At 37.2% G+C, this 21,941-nt stretch overlaps 1 protein-coding gene across 15 annotated transcripts in view; it reads right to left on the bottom strand.

The window, feature by feature from the left end:
• LOC112912635 (IQ motif and ubiquitin-like domain-containing protein) overlaps positions 1–21,941 on the bottom strand; it is an 83,402-nt gene that overhangs the window by 24,661 nt on the left and 36,800 nt on the right. For 14 of the 15 annotated variants that reach the window (XM_072745268.1, XM_072745265.1, XM_072745272.1 and 11 more), the window contains 6 exons: positions 21,431–21,601; positions 18,891–19,067; positions 14,618–14,875; positions 13,757–13,942; positions 7,801–9,653; positions 4,520–7,582 (listed from right to left, as the gene is read on the bottom strand). In XM_072745268.1, the coding sequence (XP_072601369.1) occupies positions 9,471–9,653; positions 13,757–13,942; positions 14,618–14,875; positions 18,891–19,067; positions 21,431–21,601 (975 nt within the window). In that variant the 3' untranslated portion in view covers positions 4,520–7,582; positions 7,801–9,470. Of the gene's footprint in view, positions 1–4,519; positions 7,583–7,800; positions 9,654–13,756; positions 13,943–14,617; positions 14,876–18,890; positions 19,068–21,430; positions 21,602–21,941 lie in introns of those variants that run through there. The other variant, XM_072745270.1, reaches the window with a different exon arrangement.

Consider the following 21,941-nt stretch of genomic DNA (forward strand, 5'->3'; position numbering starts at 1 on the left):
GCGCCTGCCTTTGGCCCAGGGCGCGATCCTGGAGACCCGGGATCGAATCCCACATCGGACTCCCGGTGCATGGAGCCTGCTTCTCCCTCTGCCTGTGTCTCTGCCTCTCTCTCTCTCTCTCTCTCTCTCTCTGTGTGTGTGACTATCATAAATAAATAAAAATTAAAAAAAAAAAGTCAAAATGTTCTTTCTCAACCAGGTATTGGTAACTCTCAACTTATAAAAGATAGAAACTATGACCTGTTCACTTAGACACACTTACTGGACAATTTGTGCTCTCTAAAGAATTGCATGGTGAGTCTCAAATTCTAATTTAGTGGTGACATTACTGTTTTCCCTGGAGGAATTTCTTCTTTGTGCATTAAGACCTACAAATCTATTGAGTCCAAGGTCGAAAGGAAGAAAAGTAATAAGTTTATGTAGATTATGTGGCATAATAATGAAAGGGGCCACATTCAGCTTTATCCTTTTATTCCCAGGTCTATGTATGTATTTTTAGGATAGGAGACAGCAACACCCGCTAGTCAGCTCTGCCCATTTTTCCCCAGCCTATGCATTCTGCCTGTGAAGGAGACAACACATACTGACCAATGATTTAAGGCGTATATGGTAACCTGTAAGACAGCACTCCAATACTCCAATACTCAGGGTCCTGTCACTCAGATGATGCCATAACTGACCTACCAGTGGGTCATTCTAGAATTATAACAAGCCAGACATTTCTCGGTAGTAAAGACATGGTAAGATCAGTGAACTCTGTGAACATGAACCCAAGGCTTCACTTCCTCCTCTGTGAAGTGAGTTCTTGGTTGAAGGTAATGTAAAACATGACACCACGGTGATAAGGAGGTCCATGAATGATTGTGTGGACAGAAATATTCTAAGCAGGGAAGACAAATCCATATGCATTTTAAATATCTATATTCATGAGAATGCCCTCTCCCTGGTAACAACAACAACAAAAAATCAAATACACTCAACTATCCATCAGATCGCCAGTTGGTTTCCTTGGGGGAGTATTATCAGTTTGTGGCTAATTAGTGTCCTCTGTTGTTGGTAAATTAGACACCTGGCTATGATGGTAGCCAAAAGAGCCTTGGTGAAGCTCTGTTGTTAAACCCAAAGATAAGTTCCATCCATACTATTTTTTTTTGTATTTTATTTATTTATTTATTTATTTATTTATTTATTTATTTATTTATTTATGATAGTCACAGAGAGAGAGAGAGAGAGAGGCAGGGACACAGGCAGAGGGAGAAGCAGACTCCATGCACCGGGAGCCCGACGTGGGACTCGATCCCAGGTCTCCAGAATCGCGCCCTGGGCCAAAGGCAGGCGCTAAACCGCTGCGCCACCCAGGGATCCCCTCCATCCATACTATTGAGGTTAGTTTGTAAATGAATCCATTGAGCAAACACCAAAAATCTAGTAAAAGAAGTTTATTGAGATACACAGGAGAATAACCTTGAACACTTGATATTTGACAGAATCCTCTGCAGTGGATGCCATCTGGAATGCTCTAAATAGGATAGGCTTACCCACAGACATCTCCCCCAAAGTCCTTATCACTGATTTTTAAAATATTATTCTAAGTCTCCTTCCAGTAGATTAACCTTAGGCAGTGCCATGGATCTCCATAGATCCATACCACCAGCTATGTCCCATTGCATGAAAAGTGGATAATGAGATGCACCACGTGAAATTCTTCCCTCTGAGAGAAATCCTTATCAGTGTCTTCCTTGGCCTTCCAAGTGGACACAGTGGAAGCATATGGACAGGCCTTTCCCTAAACCAGACCATCAATTGACACTATGGTGTCAATCCTTCTGTAAACCAGATCTTTTTATTTTCTTCCATTTAAGTGACCTTGGGGAACTCTCCACGAGTCCATAGTTGTTTGTGGAGGGGTAAGTGGGAAAGCAATAGGATCCTATACGGTGGGAGTCTGAAGTATCTACTTCATGCGATTTACTTGTAACTTCCAAACCTGGGAGGCTATTCTTGGATGTACAATTTCTACTTTACAATGGAATGATGCTGGGTACATTCAACTTTATGACTTGTTTTAAGCCACCCAGTTTGTTGTAATTTGTTATAGGAGCCCTAGGAAGTGAATACAGCTATCTATTTCTTTCCTGTGGATCTGATTATCATTTAATCCTTGTTCTAAATCCCTGCAGGGTCAAATCACTTGGCTCCTAGGGATTTTTATTATAACTCTGCTCTCTTTTTCTCTAATGGTTAAACTTCACCCCTTGGCTCTTAGCATTTGTGATCACATTATTTCTATCAAACCGGGTTATCAAATTCCATTACAGCATGCCCACTGTCATCGCCAGCCTGTAGGGAACCACCACCAAGAACTTTTCAAGGATGCTGGTAATCCAGTCATGACTGCATTTCTTAATGCCTTGGTGAAGATCCTCTTGTGGAACACTGCCACCTCCAAGAGGTATCTGAGAAAGTCATATATAATATCCCTTCCACCTCAATCCATTTTCCTGAGTAATGTTTTCTAGGGAAGTTCTTGGATTTTGAGCTCATTGATAAACATCACTTTTGAGTCCAGGCTTCAGTTAACATATCTAGCAATTCCTGGGGCCTCAAACTAACAGATTAAATCCTGAATTCTAGGCAAGCACATGAATTTGGCGTGATACAATCTTTTGTTTTGTCCTTTTTGGCCTAATAGTCTTAGAATAAACTCTTACACATGTCCCCCTGACTCTTGATAAAAATTGATAACTCTTTCAGTATATAGGTCAACTCATACCAGACCCTACCTTGCTGTTCTTCCCCACCCCATCCTCACCTTAGCATAAGATTTAGCCTGGGGGCACACTTAACTGACAGTATCAGTTAAGCCTTACAGGCTCCAGACTTAATCCTCAGCCACATCTGCCATGTAAACACAGGAGAAAAGTAATTTCTATAGAGTTGTCATAAAGGTTTTCTGAATTTCTTTTTTTTTTTAAAGATTTTAATTATTTTTCATGAGACACACAGTGAGAGAGGCAGAGGGAGAAGCAGGCTCCCTGCAGGGAGCCTGATGCGGGACTTGATCCCAGGGCCCTAGGGTCAGGCCCTGAGCCGAAGGCAGACGCCCAACCATTGAGCCACCCAGGCGTCCCAGGTCTTCTGAATTTCTATCTGGGCCTCCTGTTGGACCTTCGAGGCTTTCAATTTATCCTTTTCCTTAAGAACCCTTCCTGATGTAACAAATAACATCCTATGACACAATCTGTGTCATCAAAGTGACTAACTGGCTCAGCCATTTGATCTCACTATGCTTATCCTCCACATATACCTCGTTCTATGCCACCACTTGTGATATTTTGAGCAATCAGGATGCTACCACATGCTGCATATTACCAGTGTCCTATTTCCCCCTGGCAAGGAGGTTATCCATATGTTCTTCAAATATGTGAGCAGCCCAAGCCTAGTATCCATTTTAAAGTCTGTTTGCTTGGATCGTTCCTGGTACCAATTACTGTTTTTTCAGAGTCTATCAGGCACACTCAAAGTGGTTAATTTGAGAAGTATTTAGAAAAGGGTTGTTTACAAAGCAAAGGGCACTGTTTAAGGAAATCAAAATGAAAAAATGAAGCACCTTGAACCTAGCTATAAAAGAAAGCAATTCACCCATCAGCTGAAGGAGACAAGAGAAGGAATGAATCTCAGAATTCAAAGAGAGCTACAGAGTAGAAGGCCTGACCATACAACCAGACATACGGTCTTAGGCAGATACATGCAGTCACTGACAATAATAGATCAAAAACATCTACGTGAAGCAGAAAGCATATCATTTCTTCCCCTGGAGAAGTCAGGGGAATAAACACCCAACCTCGGTCTGTCTTTCAGACCTCAAATGGCCTGCTGATGCTTCCCAATGACCGAATGCACCTGGAGGATGTTATTCATTGATGCTCTGCCTAAAGAGCAGACTCTCGGGGCACAAAGCAGAGAAGGGTGGAAGGCAGATCTGAAGAAGCAAACGAAGACTATCCAGCAAAAGCCATTTTTTAATCTTTTAATATATCTTAAAATTTTATTTGCTAATATTTTGTTTAGGATTTTTGCATCTATAATCATTGTGAAGTCGGCCTCTTTCTCATACTGTCCTTGTCAAATTTTGATGTCAAGGATGTCTTGACTTCAAGAATTGGGGAGTACTCACTCTTTTTCTATTCCTTAGAAGACTATCTATAGAATTAGAAATCTCTGTACTTTCAATGCTCAGTTGTGACACAAGACAATTGTACCCGCATTATCCATTGGGCAAAGCATGTCACATAATCCTGCCTCATTTCAAGACGGTGAAGAATTGCAATCAGTCACCCAGTGCTCCTGGAAGGAGAAAAGAAACATTTTCTACCTCTTGACTGACTTCTCTTTTTCTCATTTTTAAAGTTATCTAGGTCAACAACTACGAAGGGTCCAAGATGCTACCCAATTACAAGTTAACAAATTTGCCTGTCAGAATTTCATAGAGAACAGAGGAAGACATGAGACTCCTGGGTCAGAGATGAAGCACAATTTATTGTTCACAGAAAAAGCAGCAGGCAAAATATCAGTATTTTGCCCTAATTCCCCCCGGGTGATACAAAGTCTGGATGACATAGGCACATGCAGTGAGATTCTTTGCAGGGTGGAAATCCTGGGCTTAGAGACTCTGAATTATTTATAGTGAACACTAAATACTATCCCTATCTTCCAAGACTGCTTGCTATACAAACAACCTTCAAAATAAGTCTGAAAAAAAGAACTACCATTTCTGCTCAAAAGACATGTAGAAGTTCAAGAAACCTAAGAATTGTTTTTCAAGTGACTTTTTTTTTAAACTTATTTTTGTATCTAACAGAGATAAATTATTCATTTATATTGTGAATAATAATTTATCAATATAAAGTAACTCCCTTGAAATTAATATCACCAACACTTTTTGTTATCTGCTTATATTTGACTATTACAATTTTATAAATTATCATACTTTTAACACTCTATAGGTCATTTCATTTGGGGTGTATATCTGGTACACAGCATTTAGTTCACTCTTGATACAACATGAAAATAACTATCTTTTGCTAGAGAACTATCTGAATTGAAGCACTGTGATATTTTTAACCTGGTTTTTCTCTTACATGTGCTTCTTCCTTCTGCTAACCTTAGAAAACAAAAACCCAAACCCTTTATCTCACAATAGTTCTCATTTGTCATTCCCCTTTTCTCTCTGAAATGCGTTTATAATTCCATCTTCATTCTACTAGCAGTTGCCTTTAAATTTTTAAACTATATATTTAGATACCCATTTTCCTGCCTACCTGTTGTCCCTTCTTCCATTAAAAAGACTTGGATACTTCTATCCCTCTGAACCTTCCTATAGTAGACATTTTATTGGAGTAGCTAGGGTATTATTTTTGTAGATTGATTTTTTTTTTGCAGTGTAGATTTTCATTTGAGGAATTATTTTTTTTCATTACATTGTTTCATAACCATACAAATGATCATTTGCAAAGGATCTTGAGGCTGTAGTGCTGTTATTTCTCCTATATCAACCCCTTACCTATTTCCACAGTTTTAAGATTGGCTGGAGGACAGAATGGGTACACAGAAATTCATGATATGCTTTCTGTTTAATAACGTCTTTATGATGTCTTCACAAATATTTGCCTCACAGTAAAATTCTTAGGTCATTTTTTTTTACCCGCAAAATTCAAAATCCTTCAATAGAAATGTTCCTCCCTTCTGACATTTAGTGTTGGGGAAGATAAATCTATGATGTTGCTATTGATTTTATTTTCTTGTGGCTAACTTTTCCTCTCCAACTTGAATGCTTATAGAATTTGTCCAATATTCTTGAGTATTGAACAGACTAATTTCTATAACTACATTTAACCAGAAATACCATGAAATTGTGTCTATATGTGTCTCTATATAAATTTCCCAGCACTTGGTAGATTCTTTACACAACTAAGGTTATATATCTTCCTAGCTTAGGAAAACTGGCTTTAAATCTCTCTTTACCAATTGTTTCTCCTTTTCTACTCCATTCCAGACTCATGTTATTTCTAGTGTTGACAGATTAAAATTATTAAACATTATTTTTGGTCACCTACTTCATTAATTTGTCCTTTTCCTCTAAGTTCTAGGGAGCAATCTTGAGCTAATCCATCAAATCTCTGGATTAGCTTCATCTTTTTTTTTTTTTAATTTTTATTTATTTATGATAGTCACAGAGAGAGAGAGAGAGAGAGAGGAAGAGGCAAAGACACAGGCAGAGGGAGAAGCAGGCTCCATGCACTGGGAGCCCGACGTGGGATTCGATCCCGGGTCTCCAGGATCGCACCCTGGGCCAAAGGCAGGCACTAAACCGCTGCGCCACCCAGAGATCCCTAGCTTCATCTTTAAAGCCCCAAATCTGCTGTTTGTTGCTATTTATGCATTGCTTTTGGTAGTTTAGCAATTGTTTATCTTGTATAATAGCAATTCTTCCCAGTATTTTTTTTCCAAAGGATGAAAAGTGCTATCAAATATCCTTAACATGAATCAAGAAATTTGATAAGTGACTATTCGTTCTCATTCCTCAGAAGGGTCTTTTTTTTATTTCTGAAACTCTATCTACCGACTATTTATCAGCTTATTTTTATAATTTGAAGATATAAAATTTTGTCCTATTATATGTATTGCTTAGGTGTCTATCTGTATAATACAGTCCTCATAAAGGTGAAAGAAGGAAACACGTTCTCTTTTTTATTTTTATTTTTTTAAAGATTTTACTTATCTATTCATGAGAGACACACAGAGAGGCAAAGACCCAGGCAGAGGGAGAAGCAGGCTCCCTCCCTGCAGGGAGCCCAACGTAGGACTCGATCGATCAGGTCTCCAGGATCAGGCCCTGGGTTGCAGGTGACACTAAACCGCTGAGCCACCGGGGCTGCCCTGGAAACACTTTCTATAGCTTCATTTGTTAGTGGGCCAAGGGAAGTACGGTCATCAGGTTATAAACTCGAAGAATGAGGATATTACAGAGGCAGGAGAACCAACTGCTAAACAAGCTGTTGCTCGCCAGATGGCTAGAGTTAGGACTTTATTGAGTAGCAACCTGACTTTTCCCCCACAGATGTCCCTGTAGCCAGATACATCTTCTAGCCCCTTCTGCTGTGGATTTTTAGATAGTTGTATAAAATGAGAACTGTAGTTCCAGAAGGACTGAAAGGCATTTCCCAGAATATGGGGGAAAGTCTGTGTGCTGTTGAGCTGTTTGCCCCCTAAGTGGTTATTCTCCTAGTGCTGAAGGTACTGCCCCTTTCCATACATGAATTCAATTGCTCTAGCTGGTCCACCCCCCTTAGCTGCATTCCACAATCTTCCATACTAGGAGCAAATGCTGTCTAGTCAGTTGCTTCATCCCTAGGGTACATAGAGGAATTCTCACAGACCGTTATTGGTCCCTATCTGAAAATTTCTACCTTGAAGCTTGCCTCCCCAGCTCTTCCTTCTCCAAGGACATTCTCCTAAACTGCTTTGTGAAAATCACTTACATTCCAGGGCAAACCCACTGTTGTCTGTGTTAAATTGTTACCTGTTCATGGGATCCCTGGGTGGCGCAGCGGTTTGGCGCCTGCCTTTGGCCCAGGGCGCGATCCTGGAGACCCGGGATCGAATCCCACGTCGGGCTCCCGGTGCATGGAGCCTGCTTCTCCCTCTGCCTGTATCTCTGCCTCTCTCTTTCTCTCTGTGACTATCATAAATAAATAATAAAAAAAAAATAAAAATAAAAAGATTTAAAAAAATTGTTACCTGTTCATTAGTGATTGGAATGCTCCCCAATGAAACCCTATTGGTAAGTTACTATTTAGAAGGGTCCCAGAATGTCTAAATTGTCTATGAAAATCTGAAAATAACAGCACCATACCACTTCCCTCCTTTATGTTTATTTCCTTTAAAAATAACCACCAAGTGCCATGCTTTTGCTAAATAAAAAATAATTGTAGATATCCTAGAAAAGATGTTGTTGAAATATTGGCAAATATTGATATAGAACCAATATTATTACTGAGATTGAATTCCTTAAACCCGAAACTGAAGAAAACAGCTCATTAATTACTGATTGGAATTAGGAGAAAAATTACCTCACCTCCCTCTCTCTCTCTCTCGAATTATGTTGCGTGGGTGAGAAATACTACCCCTTGAGTTATAGAGTTTCACTTTAAATTCTTTCTTTCTAGCAAAATATCTTCTATTTAGCCATCCAGATCCACTATCACCACTGTCTACTCCACTCTTTGCCCTGAAACTGCATGAATTATGAAAACAAAATTCTATTTCTCCTACTTTCCTTCTGGGTTCTATCAATGGAAAATGCAAGCAGGAGACTGGAGAAAGGGAGAGTGTAAAATTATGAAGTATTTATTTCTCCAGTTCATGAGACCACCTAGGGTTGACTATCCCTTGACAGTTGGTTTCTGATCCTCAGTTATCTCCCTTACACTGAGCATTCTCAGACCTCTCCCTCCCCAGGTTTATTTGAGACTAGAGGTAGAAACAGCTTATCTCATATTGGCCCTGCGTTGCTGTATTATTCCTTTAGTTTCCTTAAATACTGTCCTCACTTTATAGTAAGTCCCTTTGTAAATACACTGTTCTTGAATTTTCCTAATTTGAATGTGCCATCAACTCCCTGTTCAGATGGACTCACACACTGCGCTCATCACTGTAGGTCTCTGACATGCATGTGGTCAAGGTAATTCCTTCAGCTTACTGGGGAAAGGGACTGTTACAGTTTGCCTAACCAAGTTTATCCTTCCTACAGAATGTCATCATTGCCTCACTGAGAGTTTTTCCTCCTAGATAGAAGATAATTCTACTGTTTACCCTGTTTTCCAGCATAGAATGCATTTGTTTGTTTGTTTATAAATAACCCCAGTTGTTTTACCAGGATTTTAGGAAGGATTGAAGGTAAAAGTAGAAAATAAAAAGTGAGGATTCAAACTGCTATATTAAAACATAGCATCTTAAAAAAAAAACAGCATCTTTTATCCTACCTGTATAGATTTTTAAAAAAGAAAATTTTATGTTTCCTCTCATCCACATACTGACTATTCTTCTATAACTACATTTAACCTAAAATAAATTACTTGAGCCAAAAGCTAAACCAGCTTTTGTTTGCTGGTTTTATAGTGGGCACTTGAAATTCTTAAAAATTTTAGTGTGAAAATATGGAAAATAAAATATTCTCTTTACCTTAAAATATAATTCAGGAACAAAACAGTATTTCAATTTTCACTAATTATCTAACAATAAAGCATTACATATGGATGTTTTGTCTTCATACCACTTATGATACCATGAGAAACAAAAAACAATTAAAATCAATTAAAAGATAAAATTCTATTTCCATAATGTATAGCCTCTGTATTCCTCTGTTAGCAGTGGATAAAAATGCTGATCCTCAAATACTCCTGGATCTTCTAGGGACTGGGCCTCTGGGCCACTATAATCTTAGGAGTTGTTTCTGAGTGATATTTTTTTCTGATCTCATCTATTTCACCATCATCAAGTATAAATGAAGCCAGCACTGGAATGTGAGAAAAGTAGTTCTTAGCCAGGATATGTTTGTGTTTGATCTTGTGAATAAACAAGGGTTCATATCCCTGAAAAGAAAAGAAAAATCAAATTCTATTAAATGTCATAGATATACTTTACCAGGTTCACACACACACACACACACACACACACACACACACACGCATGCACACTTTCTTATCCCAGAAAGCCTTTGCTTACCCATTCTTTCAGCCCAGAACACTGCTACTACTCCATCATCTTTCAGGGCTCTGCTCCTAGGACACTACAAACCCGAGGCCTTTCCTGACTTTCTTTCTGACCTCTGAACACAAATTAATTCCTCCTTCCTTACTTACTTGCAAGTACTTTTATGAATTTTAATTGTAATATTTAATTCGTTCAGCCTTCAATTTCACTATCTGCTTGACAGTGTCTCCATTATAAGGAATACTCCTTTGAAGGTTCAAACTGAGCCTTTATTATTATTATTATTCATGAGAGACACAGAGAGAGAGAGAGAGAGAGGCAGAGACACAGGCAGAGGGAGCAGCAGGCTCCATGCAGGGAGCGACCTGGGACTCGATCCCAGGACCCCGGGGTCACACCCTGGGCTGAAGGCGGCGCTCAACCACTGAGCCGCCCCCCCCCAAACTGAGTTTTTTTCATGTAAGCATCTGTCAACACCATCAAAAACCAAAATTTTTGAATGAATGATCTTGTCACCTTGGTTCCCTCTTTAAATCTACTTTAACACTGATACAATTACCAACTTTTGACTGAGTTATTTTTTCTATAATGAGTACTATCTCCACGGTCCAAAACAAAGATCATGACGGCATTCTGACAGTATAAACCTTCCTTTGCTCCTCCTCCTACCACCCTAGATTCCCACCTCAGGAGTTCATTCTAGTCTTCTAAATAGAAAATAACCTTTCTGCCTTTATCAAGACTCTGTATCTTTCCATTTTTATTCTTTATTTTTAAAGATTTTATTTATTTATTCATGAGAGACACAGAGAGAGAGAGAGAGGCTGAACCCAGGCAGAGGGAGCAGCAGGCTCCGTGCAGGGATCCCTACCTGGGACTCGATCCAGGACCCTGGGGTCATGCCCTGGGCTGAAGGCAGATAATCAACCACTGGACCACCCAGGTGTCCCTCCAATTCTATTCTTAATGTTTAGGCTTCTTGTCCCTACACAGCTAGAACAGTACTTGATCTTTTTCTGTTATGTAGCATTGCCACGGTATAGACCACGTGTTTTCTAATGAGAGTGGCGGACTGCTGGCTGCCAGCCCAATACTCATTCTCTCTACCATTGGTATGTAGAGGCCTGATTTTGCACAAGGGCCTGATTTTGTATTTTGTGATGTGCTCAGCTTTCCCGCCTTTATTCTAGCTAGGGGTAGCATGTGACAAGTTTCAGGCCATTATACACACATGCATATATAACAGAAAGCATTGGACAAAGCTTACAAGAAAGCTTTTTAAGAGAATATAGGAGTTGATGCAGCTATTTTATCTCTAAGAGTCCACAAGCATGAGAATGAAAGTCAAAAGTTAAATACAGATGAAGAAAAAGTCGGAGGGCCTGGGTTTCTGGGAGCACTGTGGAACTACCATCCAGACCCCAGACTGCCACCATCTGGACTTCCTGCTTGATATGGAAACTATCTTCACATTTGATTAAGTCATTATAAGTTGTTTAGTCTGTTATTTGCAACCAAACTTGAATACAACTGAAACTGAAGAATTGTGTCCATTACACGTCCTTGTTTTTCTCTAAGCACTTAGAACAGTATGTGGCACATTAAAAAAAAAAAAAAAAAAAAATTCTGGTTGAATTAATAAATACCATCTATTTCCTTTATTAATCTTAATTGACCCTTCTTTTCAACCAAATCACAAACATGACTCGTACCTTCTCCTAAAACTAGTTTTCTAAAGGGAAGGCACCCCTCACTAAAGGTCCCTCCAGTGTCAAAACAAAGGTAAACAAGAGAAAAGGAGAAAAGGAGCCAAAGCAAACGATACTCTGGCAGAGAGTATCAGGTAGGAGTATTCAGGCTTATCTTAAGTTTCCTTTCTACAGACATATTTACTAAGTCAAAATACTCATCCTTTGCACTATCTATGTCCTACCACTCCTTAGGCCTCATTTCACTAAAAAAAAAAAAAAAAAAGGACATATTTCTACATATTTCTGTTATGCAACAGTAAATTCTACATGTACAGAACTTTATAGGTTTTCAAAGCACCTTTATAGAATAGCAAATTAATCATTAAAGGTAAGACAAGCACATTATGGTACATAAGGCAAAGGAACAATCCTCAACTTTTAAAGAATAATATGGAAAGATATCCAATACGTATTATCCCCTTTTCCTATTATCCTCTTTTTACAGATGAGAAAATCAGAGCACTGAGACACTTGCAAATTTGCTCAACTTATCCCAGCTCATAAGTAACAGAGCCAGAATTAAACCAGGGCTGCTCCGATCCTCTGTATTGATTCCATGTTTTTAGCTAACCGTTATACAAATTTATGAAGCCAAGATGGTTAGTGACAGAGATGGGGACATACTGGGTCGGGTCTCCTTACTTTAAATCCACTGTTTTCCTACTGTGACCAGTGTGCACACCACGGGAACCTGCTCTGCCTCATTTCCAGTTCAGAGAACAGCAGTCTTTTCCCATGCTTTTCCTATAACTTGTGTCATGACTGCAGGGAGCCAAGATTATTTTAAAATTTGAATATTTTTTTACTTACTGAGAAAGCAAATATCTCTGTGCATTAAGGAAACTCTAGAAATGTTTTAACTTGTGGCAAGACATAACCTATTCTTTAACGAGGCTGAATATTGATACTTGAGGGATTATACTAGTCCAAAATAATAAAAAGACAGTATTTTTTTAGATTATCTGGTTGAGAACCTTAGCTCTATTTATAGAAATTCAGTAAGATCGGCAGCCTGAAATTAGAAATGCATGTGAATAGAACATTTAATTTGATACTGCAGTAATTTGATTAAATACACAAAGGGAGTGTGTGGATTAATTGAAGCAGTAGAGTATCAGCTTTGGGAATGAACTGCAATCCCACTATGGGTCCTGGATGAAATAATATTGTAGTGTTGGCTATGCTTCCAGTGATTAAATATTTATGAAGCAGCTTAGTTTACTAAATATAATATTTAACACAGTTTCAATTTCATGCTGCTCTTTCTTTCGATCCCTAGAGTGAAATTTTTCTAAGCCTGGCTTCTACTGGAAAATTATTTTAAAAAGCTAAAATTTTAACTAGTTTCTCCTCTTTTATACCTTCTCATTCCCCAATAAAAAGACAAGCAGGAAATAGCAACATTCAAAATGACTATTATATTTGAAGTCATTTCTTTATTTTCTCTTAAATGACATTTTGCATGAAATTAATAGTTGAGAAATTTAATCAGTAGAAGGCAGAGAATCAGCTTCAGCTTTTGGGATCCCAAGCTTGCTCAGTGTAAGTGAAACTCTCTGATGAACTCAATTCTGCTCATCAAAATGTTTTACAGATTTCATCTTGTAAGTTACTAAAATTAAATGGTATTGAATTTTTATAGTCCTTTCCCCACTTCTAGTCAGTTGAGAGAAAATGAAAAATGGAGCCTCAGGCCTCAGAATCATACTCCATCAGTATGATTGCCATTTAACGCACACGATTCTCAACAAAATTTGAGAATTTAGTGTGCTAGGCAGACTCATGATGGCTAATCAAAGAAGGGCAGATTCTAGATTATTAATATATATCTGGTATTTCATTTATTCATTCAACAAATACTTATTAAACCCCTAGTCTGTGACATGCACTGATGTGGTATATACAGACAGGTGTAAGCTAAATAAAATCCTCGCCTTCGTGGAATTTGCCGTGGAATGACATGCTTGAACTTGCTGTTATTAGCAGAGGGTGGTATCAAGTTTAGATACCTGTAAGATGTTCAGATCTCTTATCTTGTCCTTTTCTGTGCTTTTTAATCTTAATCTCAGCCACACATACCATCCACAGATTTTGTTACTATTATTCATGTTGTTTCTTAATCCAATGGAAGTATTTAAGTTATGCATGGAATGCAGTAAAAGGCAGTAAAGTTACCCTCTAATATTTTCAAGGATTAAATTATTTCCTCAGATAAAGTCCCACTCTCTTACCTCCTCAATACTTGTTAGCTTGAGATGAGCAACACCTTCGTCTTTGGTAAGAAGAATGCAGTTCCAGGGGGACCATTCCAAAGACCGATCCCACCTGACCAGGACCAGATCATTGAGATCATTCCAGGCGCTGAGCACTGACTGGGAAGCCCAGATGTTCTCTACCAGGTACTGAATGTCTTGTAGCTACATGTCAAAACAAGTTTGAAAAAAAAAATGTTTTTTTTCTAAATATAATATTTCTTTAAGATTATTATTTGGGGAGATAATTTAGTTTGTTTTTTAAAAGAGGAACATTATTCGTGAAGCTTTCAATGCTTCTTCTAGCTTATTTTTCACCAAATCTCTGCCCCCTGCGCCCGAGGTGCAGGAGCAGTTTCGCAGTCAGGAAGGCATCTTCAGCTCCCAGGGTTCCTCCCATTTGCTAATCTTACCTTCCCTGTCTGGTATTCAGTGCTTTTCAAATGCATTTACACTGTCTTTATCTTCATCCTAACCCTCAATCTCAGGGTGACTGTAGGTCATTTATATCCTTTTACAAATGAAGAAATTGATATTTGATAAAGATTAAGCAATTTGCTTAGTGTTATTAAAAAGATTTGTCCTTTTAATGAAAAAAGAAAGGAAATGGGGGAAATGAAGTAACCGCTTAAAAACTTAATAAATTTAAATCACAGTAGCTAAAACTCTAGGAGTGACTTTTTAGCATGAGGTCTGCATACACAAACCTAAAACTGCTGGAGGGGCAAGCTTCGCAAGGTATAGGCATAAACAAAAGGAGCCTTATCTTCAAAGGCTTCTGTGGAAAAGCAGGAACCTTCCAGTAAACTCTGCCCCGACTGGCACCCCGACTGCTCCTACCTGCATCAGGAAAGCAATTTTGGGGTCATCTTCGTAACGGGCTTCTGCAGAGTGCAGCCGCCGGAGTAAGCACTTGAGCTTCAGGAAGGACTGTCGCTGCCGGGCCTCCTGGCCCAGGGCGGAGCAGCGGCGACACGGGCGCCCGTGGGGTGGAGGCCCGGGCCCGGCCGAGGCCGCGAACTCCGTGCGGGGCAGGTAGAGCCGGCAGCTGCGGCAGAAGTCCACCTTCTTAGAAAACATCAGCGGGTCTTGAGGGACCTAAAGAGTAGAAAACAACAACAGAAGTTAAGAAAACCATAAAAGTCAGGCCAAATACACCAACCACGGGAGGCACTAGGGCTAACTTACCTTAGAATGAGATAAAAAGTTGGTTTATTTGTAAAGTCCTGTTTTCCCTTAACTTCCTATTCTACACAAAATTTAAATTCAAGCAGCATTCATTTACCCTGGCACAATGTTAAGAAATCTGCCTTATTTTTTAAAAGAATTGAGATCTTTGGTGTTTTGCTACATTCATGTCACAGGCAATAGCTAGATTCACATGACTAAGTGTTTTCCTCATTTCATTTATCTTAACACTAAATTTGGATTGGCTCAATGATCAATGGCAAAACTTGAAACTGCATCATATAGTAGTTCTATTTTTAATTTTTTGAGGAACTGCCACACTGTTTTCTATAACGACTGTACCAATTTAAATTTCAGGGAACAGAGCACAAGAGTTCCCTCTTCTCCGCATCCTTGCCAACACTTGTTATTTCTTGTCTTTTTGATACTAGTCATTCTGACGGGTGTAAGAGGATATCTCACCGTGGTATTGATTTGCATTTCCCCGATGATTAGTGATGTGGAGCATTTTTTCAAGTACATGTTGGCCATTTGTATGTCTTCTTTGAGAAAACGTCTATTTTGGTCTTTTTTCCATTTTTAAATTGGGTTAAAATTATTTTGCTATGGAGTTGTATAAGTTCCTTTTTTTTGGATATTAACTCACCACATGTATGATTTGCAAATATTTTTTTCCCATTCTGTAGGTTGCCTTTCATTTTGTTGATTGTTTCTTCTCTGTGCAGAAGGTTTTCAGTTTGATACAATCCCATTTGTCTATTTTTGCTTCTGTCAGCTTTGCTTTTGATATCATAACCAAAAAATTATTGCTAAGGTCAATGTCAATAAGATTTTCCCTATATTTCCTTCTAGTAGTATTAAGGCCTTATATTTACATCTTTAACCTATTTTGAGTTGATTTTTGTATGTGGTGTGAGATAAAGGTTGATCTTTTTTTTTTTTTTTTCCATGTGGCTATCCAATTTTCAACCCAGTTAGTAAAGAAACTATCCTTTCCCCATTGCATGTTCTTAGCTCCTTTGTGAGTTTATTTCTGGGCTTTCTATTTTGTGGCATTGATCTATGTGTTTGTTTTTATGCTAGTGCCATACTGTTCAAGCTTTGGAATATAGTTTGAAATCAGGAAGCATGATGCCTCCAGCTTTGTTCTTTCTCTTGATTACTTTGGCTATACGGGATCTTTTGTGGTTCCATACAAATTTTAGGATTTTTTTTTCTATTTCTGTGAAAAATGCCATTGGAATTTGATAGGGATTGTTTTAAATGTATAGATAACTTTGGGTAGTATGAACATTTTAACAATATTAATTCTTCCAAAAAGATTTCTTAAGTACAAAATAAATGCCAAAAGCATGATCCATTTCAAAAATGGATAAATTTACCTTCATTGAAATAAAAAACAAACAAACATCTGCTCTGTTAAAGATACCATTAAGAGAATGAGAAGACAAGCTAAAGACTGAGGGAAAATATTTGCAAATCACATATCTTACAAAATTCAGTAATGAGAAAATAACTCAATGTTAAGAAGGGGGGTGGTGGTAAAAGATATGTGCATATACTTCATCAAAAAGTCATATGGCTGGCAGAAAAGATGCATGAAAAGATGCTTAAAATTATATTCATTAGGAAATCACAGATTAAAATATAATGGGATGCTACTGCACATTCATTAGAATTCCAAAATTAAAGACTGGCAATACCAGCTGCTCTCAAGGATGCAGAACTATGGGAAGTGTCACACATTACAGATGGGGATGAAACATGGTACAGCCAGTGCAGAAAAAAAGTTTGGCCATGTCTTATAATGGTAAATATGCATTTACCAAATGACTCAAAAATCCTTATTTCTAGTTATTTAACCCCAAACGATAAATTTACGCAAAAATTCACAATTAATATAGTGCTTTTACTCACAAAAGCCCAAAACTAACAAACAATCCAATGTCCTGTAACTACAAATGGATAAACAAGCTCTGGTATATCCAGACAACAAAAATATTACTCAGTTATAACAAATTAACAATACATTCAAAAACATGGGTGAACATCAAATACAATATGCTAAATGAAGGAAGCCAGTCTCAAAAAGCTACATATAGTAGGATTCCAATTACATGACACACTGGGTTAGGTATAACCATATGACCAGTGACTGCCAAGGGTTAGGGAGCCGGAAGTGCTGATTACAAAGTGGCAGACTGAGGGAACTTGGAGGAAGGAGGCAAGATTATTCTTTAACTTGATTGTGCTATTGATCACATGACTGCATTTGTCAAACCTGACCCCCAATGGTGAATTTTACCAAAGGTAAATTTAAAAACTGAATAAAATGACACATTATGTGAACATGTAAAATATTAGATTCTACTACCGTAAACATATAAAAGTTGAGTTAAGTCTATAGAGGACCAGAAGGTAGCTTGGGCAAATAAAACACCAATTTGAATAAGCAATAATATAATGGGCAACTTTTCTCTTGGACTTTTGTTATATTTATTTTTTTAAGATTTTTTTTTTTTTAAGATTTTATTTTTAAGCAATCTCTACACCCAATGTGGAGCTCGTACTTACAACCTTGAGATCAAGAGTCACATGTTCTACCGACTAAGACAGCCAGGCACCGCTGACTTTCTGTTATATTCTCTTGCAATACAATTAAGTTTCAAAAATCCATTAGAGGGGCACCTGGGTGGCTCTGTCAGTTGAGCATCTGACTCCTGGTTTCTGCTCAGGTTATGATCTCAGGATCATAAGATGAAGCCCCACATCAGGCTCTAGGCTCAGTGGGGAGTCTGCTTGGGATTCTCTCTCTCCCTCTTCTCTGTCCCTTCCCTCGCTTGCACACATGCACTCTCTCTCTTTCTCTCTCTCTCTAAAAGTAAGCAAATCTTTAAGAAATAATAAGAAAAAAGAAAAATCTATTAAAAAGAAAACATAAAAATTATATTTTTCTAAAAGTTTTGACTAAATATTGAGATTAAAAAAAAAGATTTTATTTATCTATTTGAGAGAAAGAGAGATAGCAAGAGAGAGAAAGTGAGAGAAAGCATGAGCAGGCGGCAGATGGAGAAGCAGGCTCCTGCTGAGCAGGGAGTCTGATGCGTGGCTCGATCCCAGGACCCCAGGATCATGACCTGAGCCAAAGGCAGACGCTTAACCAATTGGTCCACTCAGGTGCCCCAATATTGAGACTTAATATCAAAAAAGCAAAATAGATGTTTAACCAGCTTCTTAACAAATTATAACTCTAAATACAATCATTAAAATAAAACACTATTTAGAATTCTTTAGTAAACCACTCCCAAACTTTACTAAAAGTGTTTTAAATAGTTCTGCATAATAAAAAGACAGTAAGATACTTATTTTGACTCTAGACAGCAAAATCCTCATAGAAGCCTAAACATGTTGGATTTGGAAAAGGTAGTTTAATTCAAATACATGTTACATCTGAAGTTCTCTCAGGATATCTACATAGATCTGTTCAGTAACAACCATGACTAAACAAGAAGTATTGTCAGGGAATACAAACTAGGTACATGCAGAATCTCAGAAATGAAGAGTTTAACTCTCTCTGAGGCCTTAGAAGGAGGGGACTCATGAATCAAATGTCTGAAAATGACCAGGAGTTAGCTGAGGAGTTAGGGGACAGCATTGCAGGTGGAAGTAACAACATTCAAGAACACGGAGTGTGAGAGATCATCATGCGCTCCACACAGTGCAATATTCAGTTTGGTTCAGAGAAGTTAAACGACCAAGTTTAATTTATTGACATAATAATCATTCAGAAGAGATTTCACCAATAAGATGGTCCTCCACATGGACCCCAAGGAAAGCATTAAAGCAAAATTTGAAGGTTCTTCAATTGACCGTTGCAAATCTTAGAATTCTGAGAAAGGAATACAAGAAAAAATATGTCGATTACCTTAAGATGTCTTGCAACTTCTGGATTAAACAGAGGTGTTTTGATATAATGAAAAAAGAGTGTTGCAATTCTTTTTCTGAGTCCTTCAAGATTATGATGTTTGACCCCTCTCATCATAAGGTCAACTTCTCTGTCAATCAATTCTAGAATTTCCTGAGTCAGTTTACATTCATGTTCCTATATAAAACACAAACATATTCAGTACAGAATTTTTAACATCACTAAGTTAGTTTTCAAAATTATCACCAAACAACCTGAAAACTAGATTCCAAAAGAAATTGGTAGGAATACAAATTGGCACAACTAATTTGGAAAAAACTTTGACATTATCTAGTAGAGCTTCAGATATGGGTAATCTAAAACCCACCAATTCTAACCATAAAGTGCTTTAGAGAAATGTGCATATAGAATCATTTTTCACAGCGGTTCAAGATTAGAAACAACAAAATACCCATAAATAAATTGATGACATAAATAAGTGATGGCTTATTCATACAACACATATATTGATAGAATATTATCAAATGTATGGAAATGAATAAACTATAGCTATAAATAGTAAAAGCTTAAATCTAACACATTAATGTTGCTGAGCAAAAGCAGCAAGGCACGAAATAATACTGTATATTCCATTTAAATAAAATCTAAAAATAAACAACACTAAACCATATTAAATATATATATATTTATATATATATATTGGTAAAACTATAAAGAAAATCAAGGAAATGACTACTGTGAAAGTCAACATGGTAGTTCTTTCTAGGGGATGAGAGGGTGAACTGGCATTACAAAGATAAAGGCAGATACTGGCAATGTTGGCAATGTCCTGATTTTGGGTCAGAGACAGGTTACGTGGTTGATAATTTCATATCTTTTAAATTGTACATATATGTATATTTTATATACTTTTTCTGCAAATTTGTATAATTCATAATGCTTTTTAAATAAACTCACAAAAATGAGTGTGGTTGAGTAAGAAAGCCCCAATTAGGAATTAAGTGATTAAGGTAGGATTTATGAATAGTAAAATAGAAGTAAGTTGCTCCAACTGCTCAAGAGAGGGTGAAAAGAAACACAGTTTGAATGAAGGAGTCAGAATGCAAAGTCAATGTGACCGTAAAATAATGTTCTCCTGTACTTTTTAATATGTATTTGGTATAACTTATGCAAGAATCTCTATCAGGGGTCCTTGACCCTGAAGGCATATTAGAATGACGGGAGGGGGGGGATTTTTAAAGGTTTTAACATAGCCCTCACACTTGGGGATCTAATTTAATTTCTCTGAAATGGGGGGATCTAATTTAATTTCTCTGAAATGGGGGCTATCATCCTTATTCATTTATTCTCATACTCTCTTTCACTCTGTCTCTGTGAATCTCACTCTCTTTCAAACTCTACAGACAATTCTAATGTGTTCACTGGTGTCTCTTAGTAATTGTCATCAAAGTAATACCTATTATTCATTAAGGGCTGAGATATATAAATTATACTTACTTGTATTTTATAGATACATATATATATATGCACACAACTATATCCCCCAACTAATTTTACAAATAATGAAACTGATTTTCAGAAATATTAAATAACTTATCTAAGATTATGCAGCCATAGTGAATAGATCCAGAATTTGAGTCATGCTTAAAGGCCTTAATCCTCCATCAAAATATTATTAAATAAATGTACATGTAAATATACTTGGTTAAACATATTAAGATATGCACAATTTATTTTTATAAGCCTATCCTTTGTTTATTATTATTATTATTATTATTATTAACCAGCTAATGTTCCTAAATATGTCAATTAGGAAGATTTCTACTGAATTTCCTACCTGCACTCTCTTTTTTTCCAGTCCAGCCTTTTTACTGCCCACCATGGACATCATGCTTATTTCTGACCTCTGGACCTACTGCTTCTCCCTTTCATCCTAACTATCTCTATCTTCCAGGGTTAGTCACTGCACAAATATCTTTAAAACGGCAATTTAAAACAAAGGCAGTCAATGCCTAATTGGGTCAATGCCTCTGTTCTCAAGATGGGGAGAAACACAAGAGATCTATGGAGACTTACCTCTCAACAAGAATCATTTACTCAACTAAAAGTATCTTAAATCAAAAAATAAAGAAAAAATTAAAATACCCTACTGCTGCTTTAAAACTGCTAAAAATAAAATTTTCACTGAAAAGTGTCAAAATATATAGACAATTGCTGTTTTATCAAACTGAGTATTAATCCCATGCTATATATTTGCATCCATTGCATAGATATGGGTATATTTATGTTTAGAATATTCATTATGCTATATTTATATTTACTATGTATCATAATATATAGTTTTGAGAACTTTTAGATAAATATTAATGCATAAACCACATTGTCCCCAAATTATACCAAAATAATATAGCTGTTGACAAAATAAGTTCATATATGTAAACATTGATTAATCATCTTTATAATTAATAAAGCTTATTTTAGTATTCATTTTTTTATTAATAGTGATAGTGATATCTCAAATGACGAGAAAATTAATGTACCTTCACAGTATGTTTAAGCGTTAGTAGTACATCCAGCCTTTCATCTTGAGAGAGATTTTTCAGCATAATGCATTTATAGATGTTCTGCAACTCTCTGGCTCTGATGGTGAACTGTGTATCCATCTCAATTATTTTGCCACTAAATGTTCTCCATACCTTTGGAGCTGAACACTTAAAAATAATATTATGTTTATGATTATCAGTTAATTGAAGGTTAAAAAATAACTTTGCTACTTCTACTGAAGACTAACTTAATATCATGTACATTACGAATAAAAGTATCACTAAAACATGAGGAAATTAATTGAAGAACTTGTAGACCTTGGGAAAGCAAAACAGTATAGGAAAAAAACAGGGAAGAGCTCTTTAGTCTGTGGAAGTGCAAACATTTCTACAGGACTCAGAAATCGCTACTAATCGCTACTAATCTGGACTAACTAGGATGCTGAATGACTTAATGAGCATTCGGATGAGTCCTTGGGGGACGGCAAACATGATCTGCTGGTTCCAT

Source organism: Vulpes vulpes, unplaced genomic scaffold, assembly GCF_048418805.1.
Source record: "Vulpes vulpes isolate BD-2025 unplaced genomic scaffold, VulVul3 u000000714, whole genome shotgun sequence".
NCBI classification, from domain to species: Eukaryota; Metazoa; Chordata; class Mammalia; order Carnivora; family Canidae; genus Vulpes; species Vulpes vulpes.